Raw genomic sequence first — 22,069 nt, forward strand, 5'->3', positions numbered from 1 at the left:
CTAATAAGCTCAATGTAACATCTATTTTTTTGGATTTTATTTTTTAAAAAATGGCTGTAAAATTTTGTCTATTAAATCTAAATTCCGTTGAATTGAGATCTGTCCCATCGAGGGCTTACTGTTTTGAAAATAAATATCTGAAATTATTAATGTAGTTAGATTTATTTAATTTTCCTTCTAATTTAATTAAACTAGTAAGATGAATAATATCAAATACATGGGCTAAATATTAATGAAGTAATGTATGGATTTTTACAGATATTCAGATCAATCTAATACAGGTGAACAAGATGCTGATGTGCAAGAAGTACAAAATAAAACTGTTTCTGAGACAGTTGATAGTGACGATGATGAAATAGAGCCAAGTCAGCCTCCATCAAACAAAACAATTAATAGTAATCATGAACCTGAACATGTATCAAATGAGAATTTTCCTTCTATGAAGGATTCCGGTCTCAATTCTGCTGAAGAAAACAACAGTTCGGGAAACAAAAATCAAGTAAGAACTACTACTTGTTCTGGTGTTTATCAATTGTGGCAACAGCTTTTCATATTTAAAATAATTTTTTCTTTTGCCAGCTGTGTGTAAATACTATATTGCACATAAAATGTCAGATTTCTTGATGAAGTATCATTTTATTCATTCATGAACACTACCATGTAGGCCAATCACTAGCAGATTAAGAACTGTCTAATTGTGCAAAACTATTTTAAGGTGTCGAGATTTGTCAACTGCTATGGATTGTCCGTAGTATCTACAAATGGCTACGTAGTATCTAAACTACAGAGCTACAGGAGACACTCTTAATACTACGGAAACAGGTTTTAAAAAATCGGGCCTTTGAGTTTCTTGCGTTTTACTTATTTTTATCTTTTTTTTTTAAATTCCATCGATCTTTACCACAACGAGGAATTTGTATATGCATGTGAGAGAGTTTGAGAGAAAACAAACTCTTTTGTCAGTGTACGGAAGTCAATCTGTAAAGGCGCACCTAAACCCACCACTCTACTCTATGCTCAAACGTGCAACAACCTGTTTTCCATCAAAACCACCCCCTATACTGTGGGCTAGACACAGGTTCTTAAGTCGTTCAAGGTGGTGGACTGGACAGGTTTTTGGTGGCAGATATGAACCCCTGCTTTATTTGCATAGTGCATGGTCAAGCTCACGGAACCTGTGTCAGAAAGAATGTTTCATCATAGATGCGGTAAGAGCTCTGATAAGAAGAAAACGGAGATGGGGAGGTAAGTCTAGGATTGTTAGACGTTCATATATATGGCCCACAAGGACGGACGTATGCAGGTTGGGATTGCATTGAATATTCATGAATTATTAAGGGACTCTGTAACCTCGTAAAGTTGCTTTGAGAGGGGAGGGCTCATGTGACCTGAGCTTTCTAGATTCCAATGCCAATGAGATGCTGTATTTAATGAACTTTCAATTAAAATTTTTTTTAAAAAATTCAATTTTTTGAGTGATTATTTTTTTTTTGTACAGTAAAACCTGTCTTTAACAAAACCTGTATTAAGTGGAAACCTGTCTTCAATGGAAAAAATCATGGTCCCGGGATTTCAATGCCAAAATACACATTAAAAAACTTGGATTATACAAAACCAGTCTAAAGTGAAAACAAAAAGGGAAATTGTGCTCTTTAACAGAAAATTTCATACAAACACTGAGTGTTCAGTGATCAAAATAGACAAAAAATGTTAAAAGTGCTCCACCGAAATTTTTTACGCAATCTATGGATTAGCAAAAATCTTTTCTGTACTTGACACTGTGGTTTTGATAAGCAGTTGCATTCTGAAATTTTAACAAAATTTTTCTTAAAAGCAGGCTTTTCCACGTTAGAAATTAGTTTAAGGGTTGGATTTCCAAATGATATTCAAGACTTGCAAAATTGTATGTAAGCTGTGTGCATTCCTTGATCGCAAGGCTGATCAGGATCAGAATTAATTACAGACCGGCAGGGGGGAGGACACATCCCTGGCGGTAAAATTGAAGAGGTTTCAAATTTTAGGTGGAAACAAAAGCACCGTTATAAAATCAGGAAATTTTGCAGTGTTAAGGGTGGCAAAATCATGCTGCTCTTTCCCTCACAAAATTGCGGGTTATGGCCTGATGCTGAGGATTACATAAACATAGACAGTAATGTACAAACTGAACCTGAGATGACAGTTACTGACACCCTAATTGAACATTTTTCCGGAAGTTATAAAAGAAACGTAAATGCTGTTATTTTAGAAGAAAAACAGTGTATGTTCGAATTTTATACAGATGCTGTCAAAACGTAAATACAGTATTTAGTCATTACAGACTAATTATTTATTCATTATTAATTGTATTTATTCATTATTAATTGTATTTATTCATTATTAATTGTATTTATTCATTATTAATTGTATTTATTCATTATTAATTGTATTTATTCATTATTAATTGTATTTATTCATTATTAATTGTATTTATTCATTATTAATTGTATTTATTCATTATTAATTGTATTTATTATTAATTGTATTTATTATTAAATCATATAAATTATTTACTTTATCTTCAATGTAGTTTTATTTTAAGTCAATCACACACGAGATATCATTACATTATTTTGCACATTATATCAATTGAACCTTTATTAAGCGGAAACCTGTGTTCAACGGAAAAAATCTTGGTCCCTTGCGATTCCATGGAAGACAGGTTTTACTGTACCATGATTATGTTGTCCTGGGGGTACCCCTTCCCGTCCCATGGCAAAGCTAAACATTCATCACTACTGACAAGCTTTAAGCCAATGTTGGCATGTCTGAGTCTCAATTTGACGGTTTTAAGCTTAAAATCTCTAATAAATCAATACCAATCATATAACTGTTTACCTAAAATATGTAATACATGTGAAATTGAAAACATTGTTTTCAATTTCACTTTTTTTTTTTGTATATTTGGTTCAATAGGAGGGTGATTCAAAAAGTATGGGCAAAACTTTACAATGTGGTAATACACACCAATCCAAACACTTATCGTCTTTGTTTACCAGGTCACAAAAGAAACGTGAAAGATCCATAGGGCATTCAATGTTGAAATTGATGAGGTGAGATGAAAACATAAAAATGGCTTATAAGTTTAAAAAATCTCATTTAATAAAAGATAATTATAAAAATGGCTCAAAAGAGTGAGTCAACTTTAATGTATGTCTCAGTGGCAGTTAGAGGGATTAGCTATTTCTTTCTAACAGACCAGGCATGTTATGCACTTCTCCAATAGCAGCCAAAATTCTGGTGAAGAGTTACTCTTCAGATCAAAGGGGAGTGTCATAGGCATATGTGGTAGTCTTCTTTTACCATAAAATCACACCCAGAATGACGCTTTCGAGTTTGCAGAGTGGCCACTTTCCAACGACTAGTCACCCTGTAACGCCTTTACATTTCATTTCCGACCGGTAAGCTATGATGATAAATGTTTGGTTTTGTTTATACTACCACTTCATAAAGTTTGGCCCATCTTTTTTGAATCACTATGAATATATTTTTAGTTTACATTTTATTTTTCATATATGTTTATGAAATTGAGGTTTTGAACATTTTTCAAAAGTTTTGAATAGTAGAATGAAAACCATGGTATCTACCATCGTATTCAAAACTTTGACAACCCTTGTTATTATAGATGGGACGATACAGGCCTATTCGACCGAATATCTGTTTAAATCTAAGCACAGCAACCTAATTTAAAAAATTATATTAATTGGAATTTTTTGCATAAATTAAAAATTTACTGATTATATTTTATTGCATTGTGCATACCTATCCCTTTTTGTACAAGAAGTTAGGGTGAATTTCAAGAATAAATAAAGCATAAAACTGAAAATGGAATCCTACTTCAATAATGTGGAAGGGGGAATGAATTACAAGGGTTCACTAACTGAAGACAAGATACATGTAGACAAGAAACATATTGAGCTACTGAAAAAGGCAAAGAACATCTACAGTGGAAAAATAAATCTTAAATTCTATGATGCATTAATAGTTGAGAGTAAATGATGGCTGTAGATGTAGAATTGTAACAAGTGTTGGGAAAAAAATTGATTCTGTAAGTACAGTGATACCTTGGCTAATGACTGCCTCAGCTTACAAATTTTTTGTCTAACAACGATTTTTTGTGTTTTTTCTGCCTCGACTAACATAAGGATTCAGCTAACGATAATTTTCTATGATATGAATACATGCACTATCATAAAAAAGCTGCATTTTCACACCAATCATCATCAGAATTACTGTCACTAAAGCCTGATTAGCTCATATCCACCATCTAATCTTTTTTCAGATTCTGGCTACTTCTTTTTCTGAAATTCTTTGAATCATTTCATATAAAATAAAGGATACAGCTAATAAAAGATGCATTGAAAAGGAAAAAACACAAACCTGTATTTTCAGAGCAAGCATTCTTTCATTGCAAGACTTGTAGCATGAAACTGAATGGTGAACTGCTGGTGTTAGTTGTGTGTGTGCGTACTTTTGGTGTAAAATAAAAAGATCTTCAGTACTTTCATCTTCCTGTAAATTTTCATTTATCTGATTTTGAAGCCGTTCATTTTAACTTTTGGTAAATTTTTGCTCCTTGTGTTAAAAGATTTATTTTCAAATTTTAGGCAGAAGCTGGAACGAATCAAACAATTTTCCATAGAAACCTATCGGAAATTATGTTTTGGCTGATGAACGTTAGGGGTCATTCAAGTTTACGTCAGTATCGATGGGGGGGGGGGGTCTGATTTGCTGACTTTTGATGACAAGGGGGAGGGGGATTTGGATGAGGCTTACGTCATCAACCACCCTTTATGAAATATTCTTAATGGCAACTCATTCAGTGCACCAAAAACGGGAAAAAAACCTTTCGATAGTTATTGGGCACTTGAACTAACATTCTCCCTATTGATAAGTCACCTACAGAGCCACTTTAGTGATCTCTAAATGTTTCACAGATCCTTCAAGTGCTCTAGAAATGTTTCCAGGCCGCTTAAGTGCTCTGGAAGTGTGCAACGCATCACTCAAGTGACCCGTAATTATGCCGGGGATCACTTAAGTTATCTGTCTGGGAATGTTTCATGGGTAACTTGAGTGATGTAGAACCGCACCAGGGCTCCACTTAAGTGCTCTAAAATTTTGCCACATGTCACTAAATGTGCCACGGATCATTTAAGTGTTCTGGAACTGTGCCGTGGGTTACTTAAGTGATCTTTGAATGCGCCATGGGCCTACTTCAGTGATCTGAAAATGTGCCTCTGGCCACTTAAATGCTCTGCAATTGTGCCACGGGTCATTTAAGCGATTTGTAAATGTGCCGCTTAGTTCATTTTTACGAAATTGGGTTTGAGGGGGCAAGTCACATCACATAACCTTCAGGGCCACATTTGGTACGCGGGTCAAGGGTATACCATATATGGCTTAAAGAGTGGGTCGCCATGAATTTCTTAAAGATAAATTTTGAGTTATTTTCAAATAACACTGAAATTAGCAGAAATCGACTATAATTACGTTAAAAAATTAAGATTTTGTAAGAAAGTACCTTTATATGAAATATTTTTTGCATTAAAAATATATTTTTTTCATTTGGGGGGAAGGCACACGAGCCCCCCCCCCCCCCCCTCCTGAGTACGTTTCTGATTCTCACCAATATGTGTTAGGAGGTAGGGGCAGGCTCACAAAATTTTGCTGACAACAGTGGGGTCAGAGATTTGCTTACTTTTTCTGACGGGGGGGGGGGGGGAGTCAAAAATGGCTAAAATTTGCTTACGTAATACTTGAACAGCCCCTTATTCCAGAACGAATCATCTTCGTTAGCCAAGGTATCACTGTAATATTAAAACTGGAATATTCATTTTCCTGATAAAATGGTGCTTCAAAAACCAATTTATGATTCTACTTGAATTTAGACAGATATTTTGATTCATACAAAACATTTAGTAAGTTCCAAAGAACCTTTCCTCTTATATGTTGAAAGTTTTTCTATTGCCTGATCCGAGCACTTACATACTTTCTGCAATGGTAATTTCACTGTTCCTGATTTCAAGAAAAAAATTTTCATCACAAATATTTGTTGTGACTGTACTAATTATCCATGAAAAACATCTTGATGTTGATACAAGGGCTACCATATACAGACTAATCAGTTTCAGATTACCACTGCCGCTTTTGAAATTTACCGCTAATTCGAAGGCTTGTGAACTATTATTACACTGACGTGTAATTGTTTGAACTATTGCATATGGCAAGAGACTTTTGCAACAATGTGGGATAGTTAAAGTGGTATTTAGTAAAACATTGTGGAAGTCACGCTAGATAACTTTAATTGTGAGGTAAAAACAAAGGAGGAAAACATGTAAAATGTGTTTTACATTAATATATCAGGGCTTCTAGCAAACATTAGAAATGGTAACTTCCTTTTTCTTTCATTCGTACTATTCTCACAGGGCCAATTCAGACCAGGTTTTTTCGGCACATCTGGCAACATTTGTGGTGTTTTCATTGCATAGCTGCCAAGTCTCCCGGATTTTCCGGGAGGCTCCAAATTTTTATTCTGTCTCCCGGACTCCCAAAAAATTCTTATATCTCCCAAATTTTAACCGTGATTGTAAAAAGTCCCTAATTTTGGGAGGAAAAAATTCCTAAAGAATTTATCCTGAAAAAAGACCATTGGTTTTTTGATGCCCAAAATTATATCACAAGTGTAATGTAAATTGTCGCCATTTCATCAAATCACAGAAAATATTCAATTTTCTGGAGGGGAGGGAGATGGACAAAATTCGCCAAACAGCCAGCGTTAATACGGTCTTTCCACCTCCAAAATTAGCTAAATGATTTGTGCCTGCTTTGAATATATTTCCGTTAAGTCTGTATACGTCCCGTTTCGGGCCGGATGGCGTATTTCTTTTTTTGTTTGCAAGATTTGATTTGAGAGTTGTAATGACAGTTAATTTAACCTACTGGTTGGCCATGATTGAATACTTGGCGCTAATCTGTGATGGTTTGCGCAATGTCATGTTTCTGCAAAGGGAAAAATCCCTATAATTTAACTTTTATTAATGAAAAATCCCTTTATTGTTTTTTAAATATCTTTTTTATATTTACTTTAGTGTGAAATTTCTATACTCGCAAAAACCTCCTGAATTCTCGTCATTCAAAGTTGGCCGCTATGTCATCGATATTTATTCAGTGATGAATTGTTTTAGTATGGGAATGTTGGTTCCGCTGGACTTTGGTTGAATGTGTTAAATTTCTGATATGCCTTTAGATACATGTGTTCAAAAAAAGAAGAAAACAATCAACTCTTGGCATTTAGCCATTTGAGATCACTATGGCATGGATGTTCATGCATATGTGTGGTTTCCATACAAGCTGTCATCTTTAGAATGTGAAGCATACTATCACTGTGCATTAAATACAGAGACAAAAGCTAGGTTTAGGACGTCATGCTGTGTCTATTGAAATTATGGGGGAGGGGGACTCAAAAATCCATACTCACTCGAAACTCTTTGGAACTTTATAAATATACCACTTTTTTTTTAACATTGCTTGGAAAATTAATATTGTTTTTATCACACTCAAACAATATATATATATAGTGAAACCTTGCAAACAATACTCAATATAATAAAAATCCTTCTACAATGATATTTTTCTCAGCTTTGCTTGTGGAAATGTCTACTCTAATGTTAAACTGCTGCCTCTCTTGATATAGCGATAATCCCTCTACAGCAATTTTTTCTTGGTTTCCAGAGTATTGTTATATTGAGGTTTCACTGTATATATATTTTCAAACCATACAGTTTTTCATTTGAAATATGTATAAGTAAGAAAATTTTAGTAACACCACCTTTTGTTATATAAAGTACTCAGAAAACCCAATAAGTTTTATCTAGTTTTGTTATATTTTATTAGTTTTTCTTCTAACTTTCTTATTGAAAGTAAAAACTTTTCATATAATCTGTACTTTTTTGCTATATTGTTAATATTTCGTTTTTTGAAACATTTTTATTTTTGCCTTTCGTGTAGGTTGAAAGTGAAAAAACTTCACTGCCTATTGAAGAGAAGGCCATATGTGGTAGTATTTTATAGTTTTTGTCTCAATATATTACAACTTCTCAGCAAAGCTCCTTTGTAATGATACTCAAAGGACTAGAGAAAGGTATACAGCATATGCCAGATCTTGACAAATAAAAAAAAAATTAGGCATCAGCCAAATTCCTTTGGGGCCAAGCATAGTTTTTATCCAAGAAAAAATGTTTTATTAGACTTCAATGGGACTTAATGACCCCTTCTGATGTTGAAAGCAACAATTTTGAAATCAGAAAATTTTTTGCTGTCCTCAAACTTTAATTTAGTAAGATCATATAGAACATTCTAGTTGCCAATAATGATTTTTGAGTAGCCATAGTGACCTAGTGTCTGGGCTTTGTGAAGCCCTGGAAAAAACTGCTATATAGGGTATCACTATGTAGGAGTTTCACTGTATTTTGTTTATAAATTATGGAATAATTTTTTTGATTCATTTTTCTGTTTTATACACAACTGTTTCCATGTTATCTGAGTATTCAACAAAAGTGTTCTTGCATCTTTAATTCCACCAGTGCACTAATTCGCACAAAAAATTTCCCTTCCAAACATTACTAGTCCATCACCACAAGGGAAGATTATGAGGTAAAAGTCATTCACAATCTTACTATGGTGCTGTAAAAAAAAAAGAGATGAAATAATATTGCTAAAACATGAACCTGAACAGTGTCGATGCACCAAATTTTGCAAAATGTGTGTAGTGCCTTTTTTATTATTTATGTTTTGTTTTAGCTTTTATTCTTATTATAAGAAAAAAATGGGGTTGGGAAGCTTCCTAATGTTTCTAAATATCACTCAATTGCAGTTTCACTTAACACTTTGTGTATATAGTCAAACTCCACTGTAACAAACTTCAAGAGACAGAATATTTAATCAGCTACCTACATTCTAATGAAACATATCTATAATATTTCAGATAGTAAAAAGAAAAAAAAGTACTAGCATAATCACATCTAGCATAAAGGCCATCAATTAAGTAACTAAAATTTTAATATATTATCACGTGCTCCCAGCGACCTGGAAAGTTTGGGTATAATATTTTGGTTTGTCATATCTGATCAAATCACTATCCTGTGCTAGTGATGAGCAAACAATGGCATGTAGGCCAGGTGCAGACCACTTAGAGGTTCTATGCAGCCTGCTTCAGATGTCAAAATAATAGTATAGAAATTTTCAATTTCAGTGTTTAAAAAAATCATTTAAGAGGGTGTTATTATTTTTTGCACATGAAAATATAATTATGAGGATATAAATAGAAATCGATTTAAGAACTTCTGCATAGGCAAGAAATTTAACACACATAAACAAAAATACATAAGGTTATTAAAATATACTGTATTTTAATGTATATATATATATATATATAAGGAACCCTGTGATTTTTCAGGCTTAAAATTTGAAAAAAGTTGAAAAGATATATGTCTTTTTTTTTTTTTCTCTATCCATGTATAAACCCCCCCCCCCCACTTAGTTTTGGGACCCAATATTTGCTAAAAAGGGGTTCCTTACACATACATATAAATTTCCCAGAATATAACTTTGATGTTTTACTCTTGTATCAATCTCATTCATATACTAGCACCCAATTTAAAAAATAACTTGCATTATATTTAAAAAAAAGTAAAGACAAACTTATTAATTCTTTGTGATATTAACATTGATTTGTGTGTACAATAGATATAACATAACATCACAATATCTTGATATATATCTATACAGTCAAAACCTGTTTTAACAAACTCCAAGAGACTGGAGTAATCACTTCGTTATAACAAAATTTTGTTATAAAGGAATTCCAGGTTCTTGCATTGTTCCTATGTAAACGTATCTGGGAGATTAGAAAAGGGTTCATTAAAACGAGATTTTCGCTATAACGGTATTCGTTAAAACAGGATTTTCACTATAATGGTATTCGTTAAAACAGGATTTGACTGTTCATGAAAAAATTATTAGACAGACAGATGTAACACATGATCATGTTTTTTATAGATACAAACAAAACTCTGTGCATGAATTTACTGTTCTTAAGATCCAAATTATAGACCACTATCCTGTATTAGGATATATAGACTTTCTGCAGAAAAAAAAATGCAGTGGTATAAATGAGGAAAGAGTAAATATATAAAAATCATAAATTATGAAACATTTGAGACTTTTATCTCAGAATTTGAATCTGAAGAATGTTATTGAAGATGATAATGTCCAAAACAAGTATAAGCGATTTATGGATATTTTAACGTTGAATTCAAATTTATGGACCAGCACTGTTGAACAAAAGTAAAAAAGATAAGAAAATCTGTATCAATGAAGATATGTTAAAGCAATTCTTTATCGCAATCTTTTGTTGACAACGAGAGTTGATACCGGTTTCGGTTTATTGGAGAAAGATGCAATTGGTGAGAACATTCCAGAAGGTCCTGCCTCTGCAGACAGTAGTTCGCACACCTCCATACGGTGGTGCCGCCAACTTGGAAACTGTAAAATAGAATTTTGTTGAACATTCTATTTCTCGAAGTTTCTACCAGGGTTATAAATAGTGTAGTGCTCACAAGATTCCAGGGTCGAATAGAGAGAGACTGGATGAAATGTAAGTTGTGATTTAACTTTGCGAGAAAGTTGTTAGCTCTCTGATTAGCCTGTAAATATACTGGTGTAAGAAATTAAGAGAATTTGCAGACTTGGTCGATTATCTCTAGAACTACTGTATCGATTTTAATGAAATTTGATATGTACATACATTGATACAATACAAAACAAATAACCATTCAATAATTGTAATACACACGCATGATCGTGTGTAACACTCGTTGGAGTCGGAAGGTATGAAACAGCGGTTGCAGAATAAACAAAAAAATGGGTTAATAGGGGGTATAGTCCCTTCTTACAGATATACAGGTCTCGCAGCGTGATTTCATACGTGAAATAAGGCAGTTTATAATTTCCTGTGGCAATTGGTCCCACTCGTTCAGCAACGCTGTTTTCATTCCCTGGATGGCTCCCGGGGGGGGGTTGCGAGTTGCAATTGCCCTCCCCAGAGCGTCCCAGACATTCTCTATAGGGTTAAGGTCTGGAGATCTGGCTGGCCAATCCATCCGGCGAATATCCTCACTCTCTAGAAAATCGTCGAGCAGAAGAGCTCTGTGTGGCCTCGCGTTATTGTCCATTAAAATGAACTCAGGGCCAACTGCACCCCTGAAAAGGTGAACATAGGGCTGGGGCTCCAAGACCTCATCCTTATACCTCACACCAGTCACAGTGCCTCTTTCAAAGACATGGAGAGGTGTGCGGCCATCCAACATGATGCCTGCCCAGACCATTAAACCTCCTCCGCCATAATGGTCGATTTCACAGACATTGGAGGGTATGTAGCGGGTCCCTGGTTCTCTCCATATGAACGTACGGCGAGAATCGGTGCTTAGGCTGAACTGGGACTCATCAGTGAAGAGAACGGTCGCCCATTGATTTATACTCCGATCTCTATGCTCTCTGCACCATGATAAACGGATTCTCCTGTCCATAGAAGTGAGCGGGACGCAAACAGCAGGTCTTCTTGCAAACAACCCTCTCTCATGAAGTCTTTTGGAAACAGTCACCCTTGATACACGGGTTCCTGTTGTTTAGTGATGCGACCACATCGATTACGAACGAGAACCTAACTGACACTTTTAATAATAAACATCCGGCCTAGACACATGTTGCCATAACAACCAAAACGACATTCGAATGCCATACTGTTTCCATTCCGCGACTCGTTATAATAATAATGATGGTACATTAATGACATCTTCAACACCTGTGGCTGCATACAAGTCACGAGAGATCTGAAAAGCTGTAGCACTCCTGTTACTCATCACTATAATTGACAAATGGCGATCTTCTCTGGCCGTCGTGGGTCTTGGACGACCTTGCCCAGGCTTTCTCTCGATGGATCCGGTATCCTGGAACTGTTTCCATAAGTTACACACGACGCTGGGCGTTAAATTGAACTCTCTACAAATATGGACTTGAGATTGGCCTGCTTCTAGCCTCCCCACAATTCGCCACCTCATTACATCATCTAAACGTTGGTGGTTACTCATTTTTACTGTTACAATTTGAAATTAACTGATTGCTGCAAAATAACACCAAGAAATTCGCTGAGGTGTACTATCGAACGAAATGCGTCTTAACTTACGCACGCTTATAAAGCCTGTTTCTCTACTAGCTCCGCCTACACACACGTGTACGCTTATGTATTTGACGTACAAGATTTGCGTTTTTGTCTAGAAGCAGTGGTTTTACATTCAGTTCAGTTCTTTTCATGAAATTCGATAAAATATGCAAATTCTCTTAATTTATTTCACCAGTGTACGTGTAAATTGCTGTTCTGTAAATCAATCTGTGTTTGTCCGTCGAACCACTTCTTGTTTTGCAATCTTGAAGTATTGTGAAAAATTATCCGGAACAATACAACAAGAATCCTCCAGAAAGTCTCGTACAAATTGGAATGCAGTGAATATGAAACAAATTTGAAAAACATTTAAAAAACAGGAGTACATTAAAAACAGTTTTTGAAAACTGGAAAAGATAAACGCCTGCAATTTTCATAAATGAAAATATTTTAAACAAAAATATTGGGCATAACGTACTTTTAAACTTTCAAGATCCAATGGGTTTAGTCATTAAATTCAATTATGATTTTGTTACGAGGAATTTAAATACTAATGAACAAAATAATTATTGTACCCATTGCATGAAAAAAAAAATGCTATGAACAGTTCAATCAATTCCATGTTTTATACTGATGTAAATCAAGAGGAATTAAAGCATGTTATAAGGGATTTAAAGGAAAATAAAGCAAGTGGTTATGATGGATTGACCCTTAAAATGATTAAAATAATACACCACTTACATACAATAAAAAATTTAATCCATTATTCTGTATTGAATGGAATCTTTTACCATGATTTGAAACACTCTCTAGTCCATCCCATATATTTAGAGCAGGAGATGGTAATGATACGACAAATTATAGATATCAATACCTCCAGTTTTCTCAAAAATAATTTTTTCTAACTCACAAGGTCAGTAAAATAATTTTCCAAAGCAGCTTTTTTACTTTAATTATTATTAGCCATGGAGCACATCAGTGTTTTTGGACTTTGTGAAATCTATCTCATTGGCAAGCTATTCTCTCCATAAATGTTTGATTTTGCATTTGTTTCACAGAGTGCCTCTGTGGTGGTGATGTGGTCATAGTGACAGATTTGCATTGCAGAGACCCGGGTTCCAGTCCCATTGTCACCACAGTGGTGGTTGGCTGAAGGTGGTTTTCTATGGTTCCCAACTTTGAGGCACAAATGTGAGCCAATTGCCCCATTAAAAAAGTCTCGCCACAGAAAGCAACAGGCCTAAAAGCAGTGCAAGTATTCAATCACTCTTCCCTTCTGAAATATAGATGGCAGCACTGAAAAAACACCAGATATGCACTCAGACTGTTAGCTATAGTCCACCGATCACGAGAAGAACATAGCCTATGCCACGTCGGACAGTTCTATTATTTCCTTTTAGGTAAAGCAACTGCCCACCGAGAATAGCGCATTAGCAACAGCGCTTTCCTGTTTGGCGTCTTTAGCTGTATTTTGGACTCCTAGAAATTTCACTAAATGTGCCGCGGCAGTGCTCTTGATAACATCGTCATCGCAGTGTTTTTGTTACGTAAACACCGACTGTTCGACAGTGTCGTCTTAAGGCATTGTCACATTAGATTCACCAAAATAAGATCTGGTTGAAATTTTCCAGAATTTACGTGGTAGGGCTTCAGAAAAATCACTTGGCGCGGGAAAGCCGGTGATGCTCTTAAGACGGCCCAGCTACTTGAGCACTTACAGCACATTATTTTAATGAAAAATATATTTTTTTTATTCCACAGAAGGGATTGAAAACTCCAGCCTTTTTTTTCAATAATGAGTTCCATGCTTGAGTTCCATGCATCCAGCTGAAGCCGAACACTGCTCGTATGAAACATTTTCGACCATGGCCCCCAGAAGGATGGGGCTGACAAAATCCAACCCAGGAGAATTCTTATAATTTTCTTTTTTTTCCACACTGTAAATTCAGTATGGACGGCCGGTGGGAGATCCAAGCCAAGATCCCTGCTGCAGTATGAGAGGACCATGTTTCCGATGCCCTTAGGCATGCCCCACCCATACATCTTGCAGCCGGACTCTCAGGCCCAGCTTCAACGAGTCACTCTAAAGTGAATTTATAGTTGTAAAAAATGATTAGAATCATCCCGGGGCTGGATCCCTTTCAGCCCTGTCCTTGGGGGCAAAATGCCCTTAAGGTGGCTACAGACGTAACTGCAAACTTGACAAGCAGGCATGTTCAATGTTCCTAAAATATTCAGGTATAGAAATTAAACCTAAGAAAATGCCATATAATTTACAGTAGTAATAAATTATTATTATTAAATTAATAACACTCCTTTTGTATTAAATTGTTAATTTAAAGTAAATTAACAATTAATTTATTTTATCACTACTCCCTTCGAATTTTTTTCTGTATAAATATTTCTATATCAAATATTTTAGTTCAAAATATTAAATTTAAATTTAATAAGAATTAAAATTTTTTTTAAATTAAAAAATTTAATTTACTTACAAAATTTATAACAACAATTTTCGAGTTCATCTTTTAACAAACGGCAACACAAAAAGCGCAGCTCACTCAAGTGTGAAGACTAACGGAGTTCACTGAAGCGTGAAAAATACCGGCATATAAAGAGAACCGATTTGCGCCAAGACAACCTTTACTGGCAACCCGGGATAATTCTTATCCTTTCCCCGTGCCGAAATGGACCCTATCCAGAGAGGGGTGTTCCCATGATCTGATGACTATACACACTTACATTTCTGGCACAACTCACTAGGTAGTAAATTGCTCATGGCAATAGAACTGAGTTGCACTGGGTTTGAAAGAAAGAAAAGTTTCACAGGGTTTTTTTAGTATTTTATATCTGTCAGTTTCATTTATAAGTTTTTTCTTTGTCTAATCAACTAAAATTTTTCCATTTTAGAATATTTCACATTTTTTGCAAGCTGAAAAATCACACTACTCAATCCCAGGGCTGCAACTGAAGGGGGGGGGGGGAGCAGGTGGGTCTGGTGCCCTGGATGCAGGATTAGAGGCTAAAGGGGGCACCAAGTTCACACTTCAACTGCTGCTTCTAAATTACTCAAGGGGTGTGTGCCAAAATACATAATTGCCTCGGCTGACAAAGTATCTTATTACTACCCTGCTCAATCTAATCTTGCACACTTGATTGATGAATTAAAAAATACTTTGTAATTCTATGAATGGCTCAATTTTTTTTAATCCATCAAGTCATGTTAGAGTTTCTAATTTAAAAGCTACAGTATAGCTACGAGAATCAATATGAAATCAAAATTACAGTAGAAAAAAAACCTTGAAGCTTGTCCTATCTGAATAAAGTTCATTCAATGTTTTGAATAAAAGAGAAATTTTCTGTCCTAATCAAAATAAAATCTTTGTGTGCTATTTTTTTAAAATAATATTATTGTATTACATGTAACTTTTAGGAGGGATAATACTGTATCAATAGATGCTTTAGAAAATATTCAGTTATTTGATGGTCCAATCATCCAATAGTCAGGGAAATCTTTCCTTTAAAAAGATGCCGCTGTGGTGGTCGAGTGGTTATAGTGACGGACTCGCGATGCGAAGATCCGGGTTCGAACCCCACAGTGGTGGTCGGCTGAAGTTGGTTTTCTGTGGTTCCCAACTTCAAGGCGCAAATGCGAGCCGATCTCCCTGTTAAAAAGTCTCGCCACAGAGAGCAACAGTCCTACAACGATAAATCATTCAATCATAACACTTCACTCATAGTTAGGAAAAAAACTGGTGGCAGATGGCAGCACTACACATAACAAACATTACACAGAAACAAACTTTACGTCAGGTTGCACTACACGTACATGCACATTATCGCATGTACGGGTTCGTTGGGAGTTCCGTGGGGGGGGGGGTGCATTTGGGGTGTAGCAGTAGTAGGTAGGGGCTCGGGGATCCATGATGTTCTTAAGTCAGCCACCTCGTTGGGCAATTTGCCTGTTGTGGCGTTGTATTTGTATTTGTAAAAGTTATAGGTTTTCTTCAAAATTTGTCTTCAAAAGTTGTACTTTTTGAAGTACACTATAACTGTATAAAATAATTTGGGCATAAGCAATCTGAAGGGACCAAAAGCTTGGTTCATTATATTTTAATGTGTGCTATAGCTGGGTTTGATTGTATATTGTATGGATATACGATACCTATGAATGCATGCAGGTTATGTTGAATTGTAGGCATCTAGATTACGAATTGCTATAAAGCATGCTATCACTTGTCACGTTTGGTAGGTGAAAATTGCATAAATATATACTTATGCAGTAAGACAATTGTATCTGCAACTTTCAGCAATGCCTATAGTAATTTCTCATTATTCCCTTTCTAGTATTGTACTCCTGTACCTCAGGCTGTATTGCAAAAATGCTGTCAAATAAATACTTTTTGTTTTTATAAATTGGCCTGATTGTAATCTCCTCTAGACATCTGACCGTGCATAAGTATGTTTATGCATATTATAATTATATATTATAATGTGCTTATAATAATTAATGATATATAATTTTGTAACACCAAATTAACTTGATTCACTATAGCATTTTTTATGACAACTTTTGTTTCTTGATTAGTTTAATGTCACATAATTCCTTCAAAACTCATAAAAAAGGAATAAAAATTACCACCTACCACCACCCCCCCCCCCCTTTCTGAATTGGACTCCACTTCAGAAAGAGTATCTTGTATATGAAATTCTGTTGACTACATTGTTCTATTCCTGTAATATTATGTAGATCCAGATGTTGAAAAAGTCTTCTCACCAAGAAAAGAAACTGAGAAAACTGATCCAATTAATGAGCTAAACCTGTCATCTAGCAATCTATCTAGTACAGATAATGTCTTGCAAGAGGAAAAGGTTTGTTATAGATGCATTTATCTAATTTTTTGCTTGTATTGACTGTATAGAAACAATTTTTTTTTGAAAAAAGAGACTTTTTTTTTGCTTATAAATTTGTTTGACAACATACTTATATTTTCAGGAGCATTTCTTTAAATCTACTATTTTAGTGTACTGTATTTTAGTGAAGTTGCATATTTTCAATCATTCACAATATTTGCACATCATTGCATCAACTAAACTGTACAGCTTCTAGGCTATTAAATCATTGGTCGGGGAAATCCATTTTTTGACATTTTACGTATGTCTCTGAGGGGCATTGTCTCTTCAGCTGTGTATTTACATAATGATTCTCTGCTGCAAGAAAAGCACGATATGAATGATTGCAACAAGTTGTTCTTTATATATGTTCAAGATTTGAAGAGGTTCAGTGATATACATTGCTCAAAACAATTAGGGGAGCAAGCAAAAAAGTGAAGAAAACCGGGCGAGACAGCCACGTATTGGCATACAATGGATAGTACACGCGTATCAATGCGCAATACAGAAAAAAAAACCTAAAAAAATTTGGAATTAAGCTTTAATTCTTTGAAAATATGGAAAAAACATGAAAAGATGATTTAGGGCAACAATTTGGTTACATGTAAACGATAAAAAAAAGTACTGTTTAGACATGATGCATGAGTTTTAATAGGGCGTGTGGTCTCCTCGAACAGCTAAGACTGCTGCACACCTGTTTGCCATGGATGCGATGAGGTTATCGATCAGACTTTGGGGAATACTGTTCCACTCCTCAAGAAGTGCAATCTGCAAGTCTCGGACAGTAACAGGCGGCCTTGGTCGTGCACATGCTTGATTGGATTCAGGTCAGGAGAGCACGCTGGCCATTCCATACGCTGTATTGTTTCAGCTTCAAGCATGTTCTCCACCAGACTAGCTCTATGCGGTCGGGCATTATCATCCTGGAAAACAAAGGAATTTCCAATGGCTCCAGCGTAAGGGATGACATGAGGTCACAGTATCTCGTCTGCATACCTTCGGGCCGTCAAAGTGCCATTCCGAATGATATGCAGGTCCGTACGTCCGCCTATGCTGATTCCACCCCATACCATCCAACCAGCTCATCTGTATTGTGACCTTTCACGAACGAATGCAGGGTTATTTCGAGTGCCCCTGTCCCTCCATACCAGAACACGTCGGGTGTCACACTCCAGACTGAATCGAGACTCGTCTGTAAACAGCACTTGGCTCCAATCATGTTGCTCCCAATCTCGATGTTCAGCAGCCCATCTTCTTCGGGCCGCACGGTGGCGTGGGGTCAACGGAATGCAGACCATTGGCCTACGTGCAGAGAGCCCTCCCTCATGAAGCCGATTACATACTGTTTGGCTGGACACCCTTCGTCCTGTTGCCAAGAGCAACCGTCTTTGCAGCTGCGTAGCATTCTCTGTTCTGTTTCGACGGGCTGTTAACCGTATATACCGGTCATCAGTTGCTGTAGTGGTGCGTGGCCGACCTTGCCCTGGTCGACGTCTAACATTTCCTGTTTCTTGGAATCGATTCCACAGCCTTGTCTCAAAAAAAAAAACTGCGCAATCGAATTTCACAGTAAAACAGACGTTTCTGTAACATCCCGATTTCTGCCATTATCTCCTTTTTCTGGTTTTTGACGTCATGAACTTTGATTTGCATATGAAGTTTTCTTCTTCCGTTTCCTGCTAGACTTTAAATTATGGATGATTCATTTTATCTTACTTATCGGTATACATCTTTGCGTAATTTTGTTAAAACCATGTGCTCCCCTAATTGTTTTGAGCAGTGTAGTATCCCAAGAATGTATGATGCTATTCTACAAAACTTTTCAACAGCAGAAACTTCTGATGTTAAACTTCGTAGCATAGTGTAAGTGTGCACTTGGATAAACAAGGTCCATTGTGTGTTGACCCATCACATTTTTAACACTTTCCGGTCTGAACTATTTCGACTATGTTTCTCTCTGTTGACTGAGGGTTTTGGCACATTTCATGATTTTTTAAAAAATACTTTTAATATATATATCTTAACAGGTTTTTTTTAGTTAGAAATTTCAAACTCTTTTCTTTCATAATATAGCAATTATTTAAAGGTACTAATAAGGAATATTTAATGAGAAATAATTAAAAAAGTATGTTTTAGAGTTTTAAAAAAGTTCAGCATAAGAAAACATCATTTTTCAACATAAAATTGCAAACAATTCTGAATAAAACTTACTCAAATGTTGTACAAATATCTAAAGATAGTTTATATTAAAAAAATATATATCTTGTAAAATTTGCTTTAGTATGGGATGCTCCAAAACACACATTTGCACACAGAGTAACACCACAAGGTTCGCAATGAGTTTGAGTTTCTTTCTTCAATCTTTTTTCAGTTTCTGAATTTGATTTGCTCCGTTGCTCTTTTTCATCATCTAAAATGAATAATTTTGTAAAATATACATCCTAAAACTTTTGAAAAAAATAAGTAATAGACACAAAATTTTTTGTTCAAAAGCAAAAAATCAAATATATTCACCGGTGCTATTGTCGTCATTTGAGAACTGAGATTTTGAATCCCTTAAACAAGCGGGCTGGTGTTCTGGATCATCTGATAATTCTGACAAAGAATAGTGTTCTAATATATCTCTAAGTTCAGCCAAATCATCGGCATCTGATAAAAATCGTTTATGAGACATTGCGAAACACAACAAACATGGCTACCTTACCTAGGAACACATGTGTTTCAACTATATGTACTTACAACTAAACTTATACAAATAAAAATACAACGGCACAACAGGCAAAATGCCCAACAAGGTGGCTGAGAAAAAGATGGCTATAAAAATATGGATGTCATATATTTCAAAAATACAGCTACCCAATTAAAAATGTAATTAATAGAAATTATAAACAATATATACACGTGATAAAATATCATACAATGCCCATAAAGAATACTAATGGTTGTCTTATTCTAAGTATGGATAGCTTCTCGATTTACCCCAACATGTTTATCGTATTTCTTTTTAAACGTGTCAATTGTGTTACAATTTACTACCTCCGGGGGTAAGCTATTCCATTTATTAACAACCCTATTAGAGAAAAATTCCCTGCGACACCATAGCCTTGCATTGTCCCTCACCAATCGATACTGGTGTCCCCTTGTAGAAGCAGCCGATTGGCGGCATGCTAAAAGTTCATGGTCCATCCTATCCATCCCATTGAAAATTTTGAACACTTCGATCATATGTCATACGTATGTATGGTTTTTTTGTATGCGGAGGATTTCAAATGGTACCTTGAAATTTTATATAACTTGTGTCTATGACAGGCTGCGAGAATATTATTTTTTAATTTTTTTTTTTTTTCTGAATTTGTTGATTTTTGCTGACTTTTGCTGATGGATATATCTATGACTGGTATTTTACCTATAAGAGTTAATTGAGATTGTAAATCTCATACACTAAATAAAGTTTGACTGGGTTATGTGATAGAGCTGAATACACGATAATGTATATCGCGTATATTGTGTGTCAAAGTTGGCATAATTGCGCCATGGTAATATGGCTATAAGTGTTTCAATGTATGTTCAGTGTGTTCAGTCAATGTATGTTTCATGCGTAAGATATTGCATACCATATTGAGTGTGCAACATCCCTTATGGGAGTTGCTTGCCCGGTTCGAAATATCCAGTAATAAGGTGGCAAACGACAAGTGGAAAATGATTGAAAATAAACTTTCGCATGAAATATTATTTATTAAATTCAATTATAAAGTTAATCAACTTTAACAATAGATTAGTATAACGTGGAACCCTCTATTTGACGTTAACAGAAAGATACTGGCTCACCAATTGATGATCATCAACAGTCAAACTTTTGTGCTGATCGGACATCCGATGTTGTTAGTCACTTCGACGTAGCTTTTCCCCGCAAGTATCAGTGAAGGTCTCTCGGTTGAGAGCCAGAATACCTTGATCAGCTCCAGGGGGCCTCTCGGTTAAGGGCCGGAATACCTTGATCAGCTCCAGGGGGCCTCTCGGTTGAGAGCCGGACCACCTTGATCAGCTCCAGGGGGGCCTCTCGGTTGAGGGCCGGACCACTTTGATCAGCAATGAAGAACTTTGACTGTGAAGATTAAATAATGTTTTTGATTCCGGACCTGCCGGGAAACAAATTCAGACACTGTAAACTATTGCATTTTAACTAATTATCAGCTTAGTTTCCCAGCCTAAGGCCAATGGATACGGTAGCAAGACGGTGAACCGTCCTACTAGAGAGCTTCAATTGAAAAGAACAAACAAAGGATGAACACGGAATCAGACCTGTTACAACGTACGGCCGGTATTTAAAGGAAAAAACTTCTGACCGCACGTGTCTAATCAAGCCAATCGGCTTCAAGGTCACCTCATTTGCATGCGTTCGCAGGCGGACATCACGATCGGCCTTGATCGTCGCCATACGATCACCGCTGCCAATGAATAGTAACAATATTAATGTAAACAACAGATTTACGTACCGGCGACTACGGACTTTTACGCCGGGGGACCATCGGCACGTTACAAGTGCATATTTTTTCACACTAGACGAATTAATGCCATTGAATTAGTAGATAATATGGTTTATGGGCACCCAGTAGGAACCCCTGGTATGTGTTTTTTTTTGTTTTAGTTTGGGGATAAGCAAGGGCCCCCAGGAGAGGAGACACAATGATGACGATGTATGGCACAGCTCTATATGCAACCATTTCGCAGCACTGACATAGGGACATTTAATTTTTAAAGAAAACATCTTGAGCGGGATTGCTCACTCAGCGTCAAATTAACAGATCTTGTCATATAGCTCAATGGGCCAGGATGAGGCTTAGATGATCATATCTCCTCGACACCTGAGTTCATCCAATGTAAACATATTCAAAAAATGAAGTCTCTCTTCATAACTCAAGCCCC

The 22,069-nt window shown here is 35.9% G+C and overlaps 1 protein-coding gene across 2 annotated transcripts in view; it reads left to right on the forward strand.

Moving 5' to 3' along the window:
- The window catches only part of LOC149067442 (uncharacterized), a 148,527-nt gene that overhangs the window by 36,804 nt on the left and 89,654 nt on the right, over window positions 1-22,069 (forward strand). For both annotated transcript variants that reach the window (XM_089252671.1, XM_089252672.1), the window contains exons 9-11: window positions 259-499; window positions 8,044-8,092; window positions 17,001-17,122. In XM_089252671.1, the coding sequence (XP_089108797.1) occupies window positions 259-499; window positions 8,044-8,092; window positions 17,001-17,122 (412 nt within the window). The remainder of the gene's footprint in view (window positions 1-258; window positions 500-8,043; window positions 8,093-17,000; window positions 17,123-22,069) is intronic.

The sequence above is a fragment of the Pholcus phalangioides genome, unplaced genomic scaffold (genome assembly GCF_987345545.1).
Source record: "Pholcus phalangioides strain wild (caught in Gottingen) unplaced genomic scaffold, Ppha-v1.0 ptg000030l_1, whole genome shotgun sequence".
Lineage (NCBI taxonomy): Eukaryota > Metazoa > Arthropoda > Arachnida > Araneae > Pholcidae > Pholcus > Pholcus phalangioides.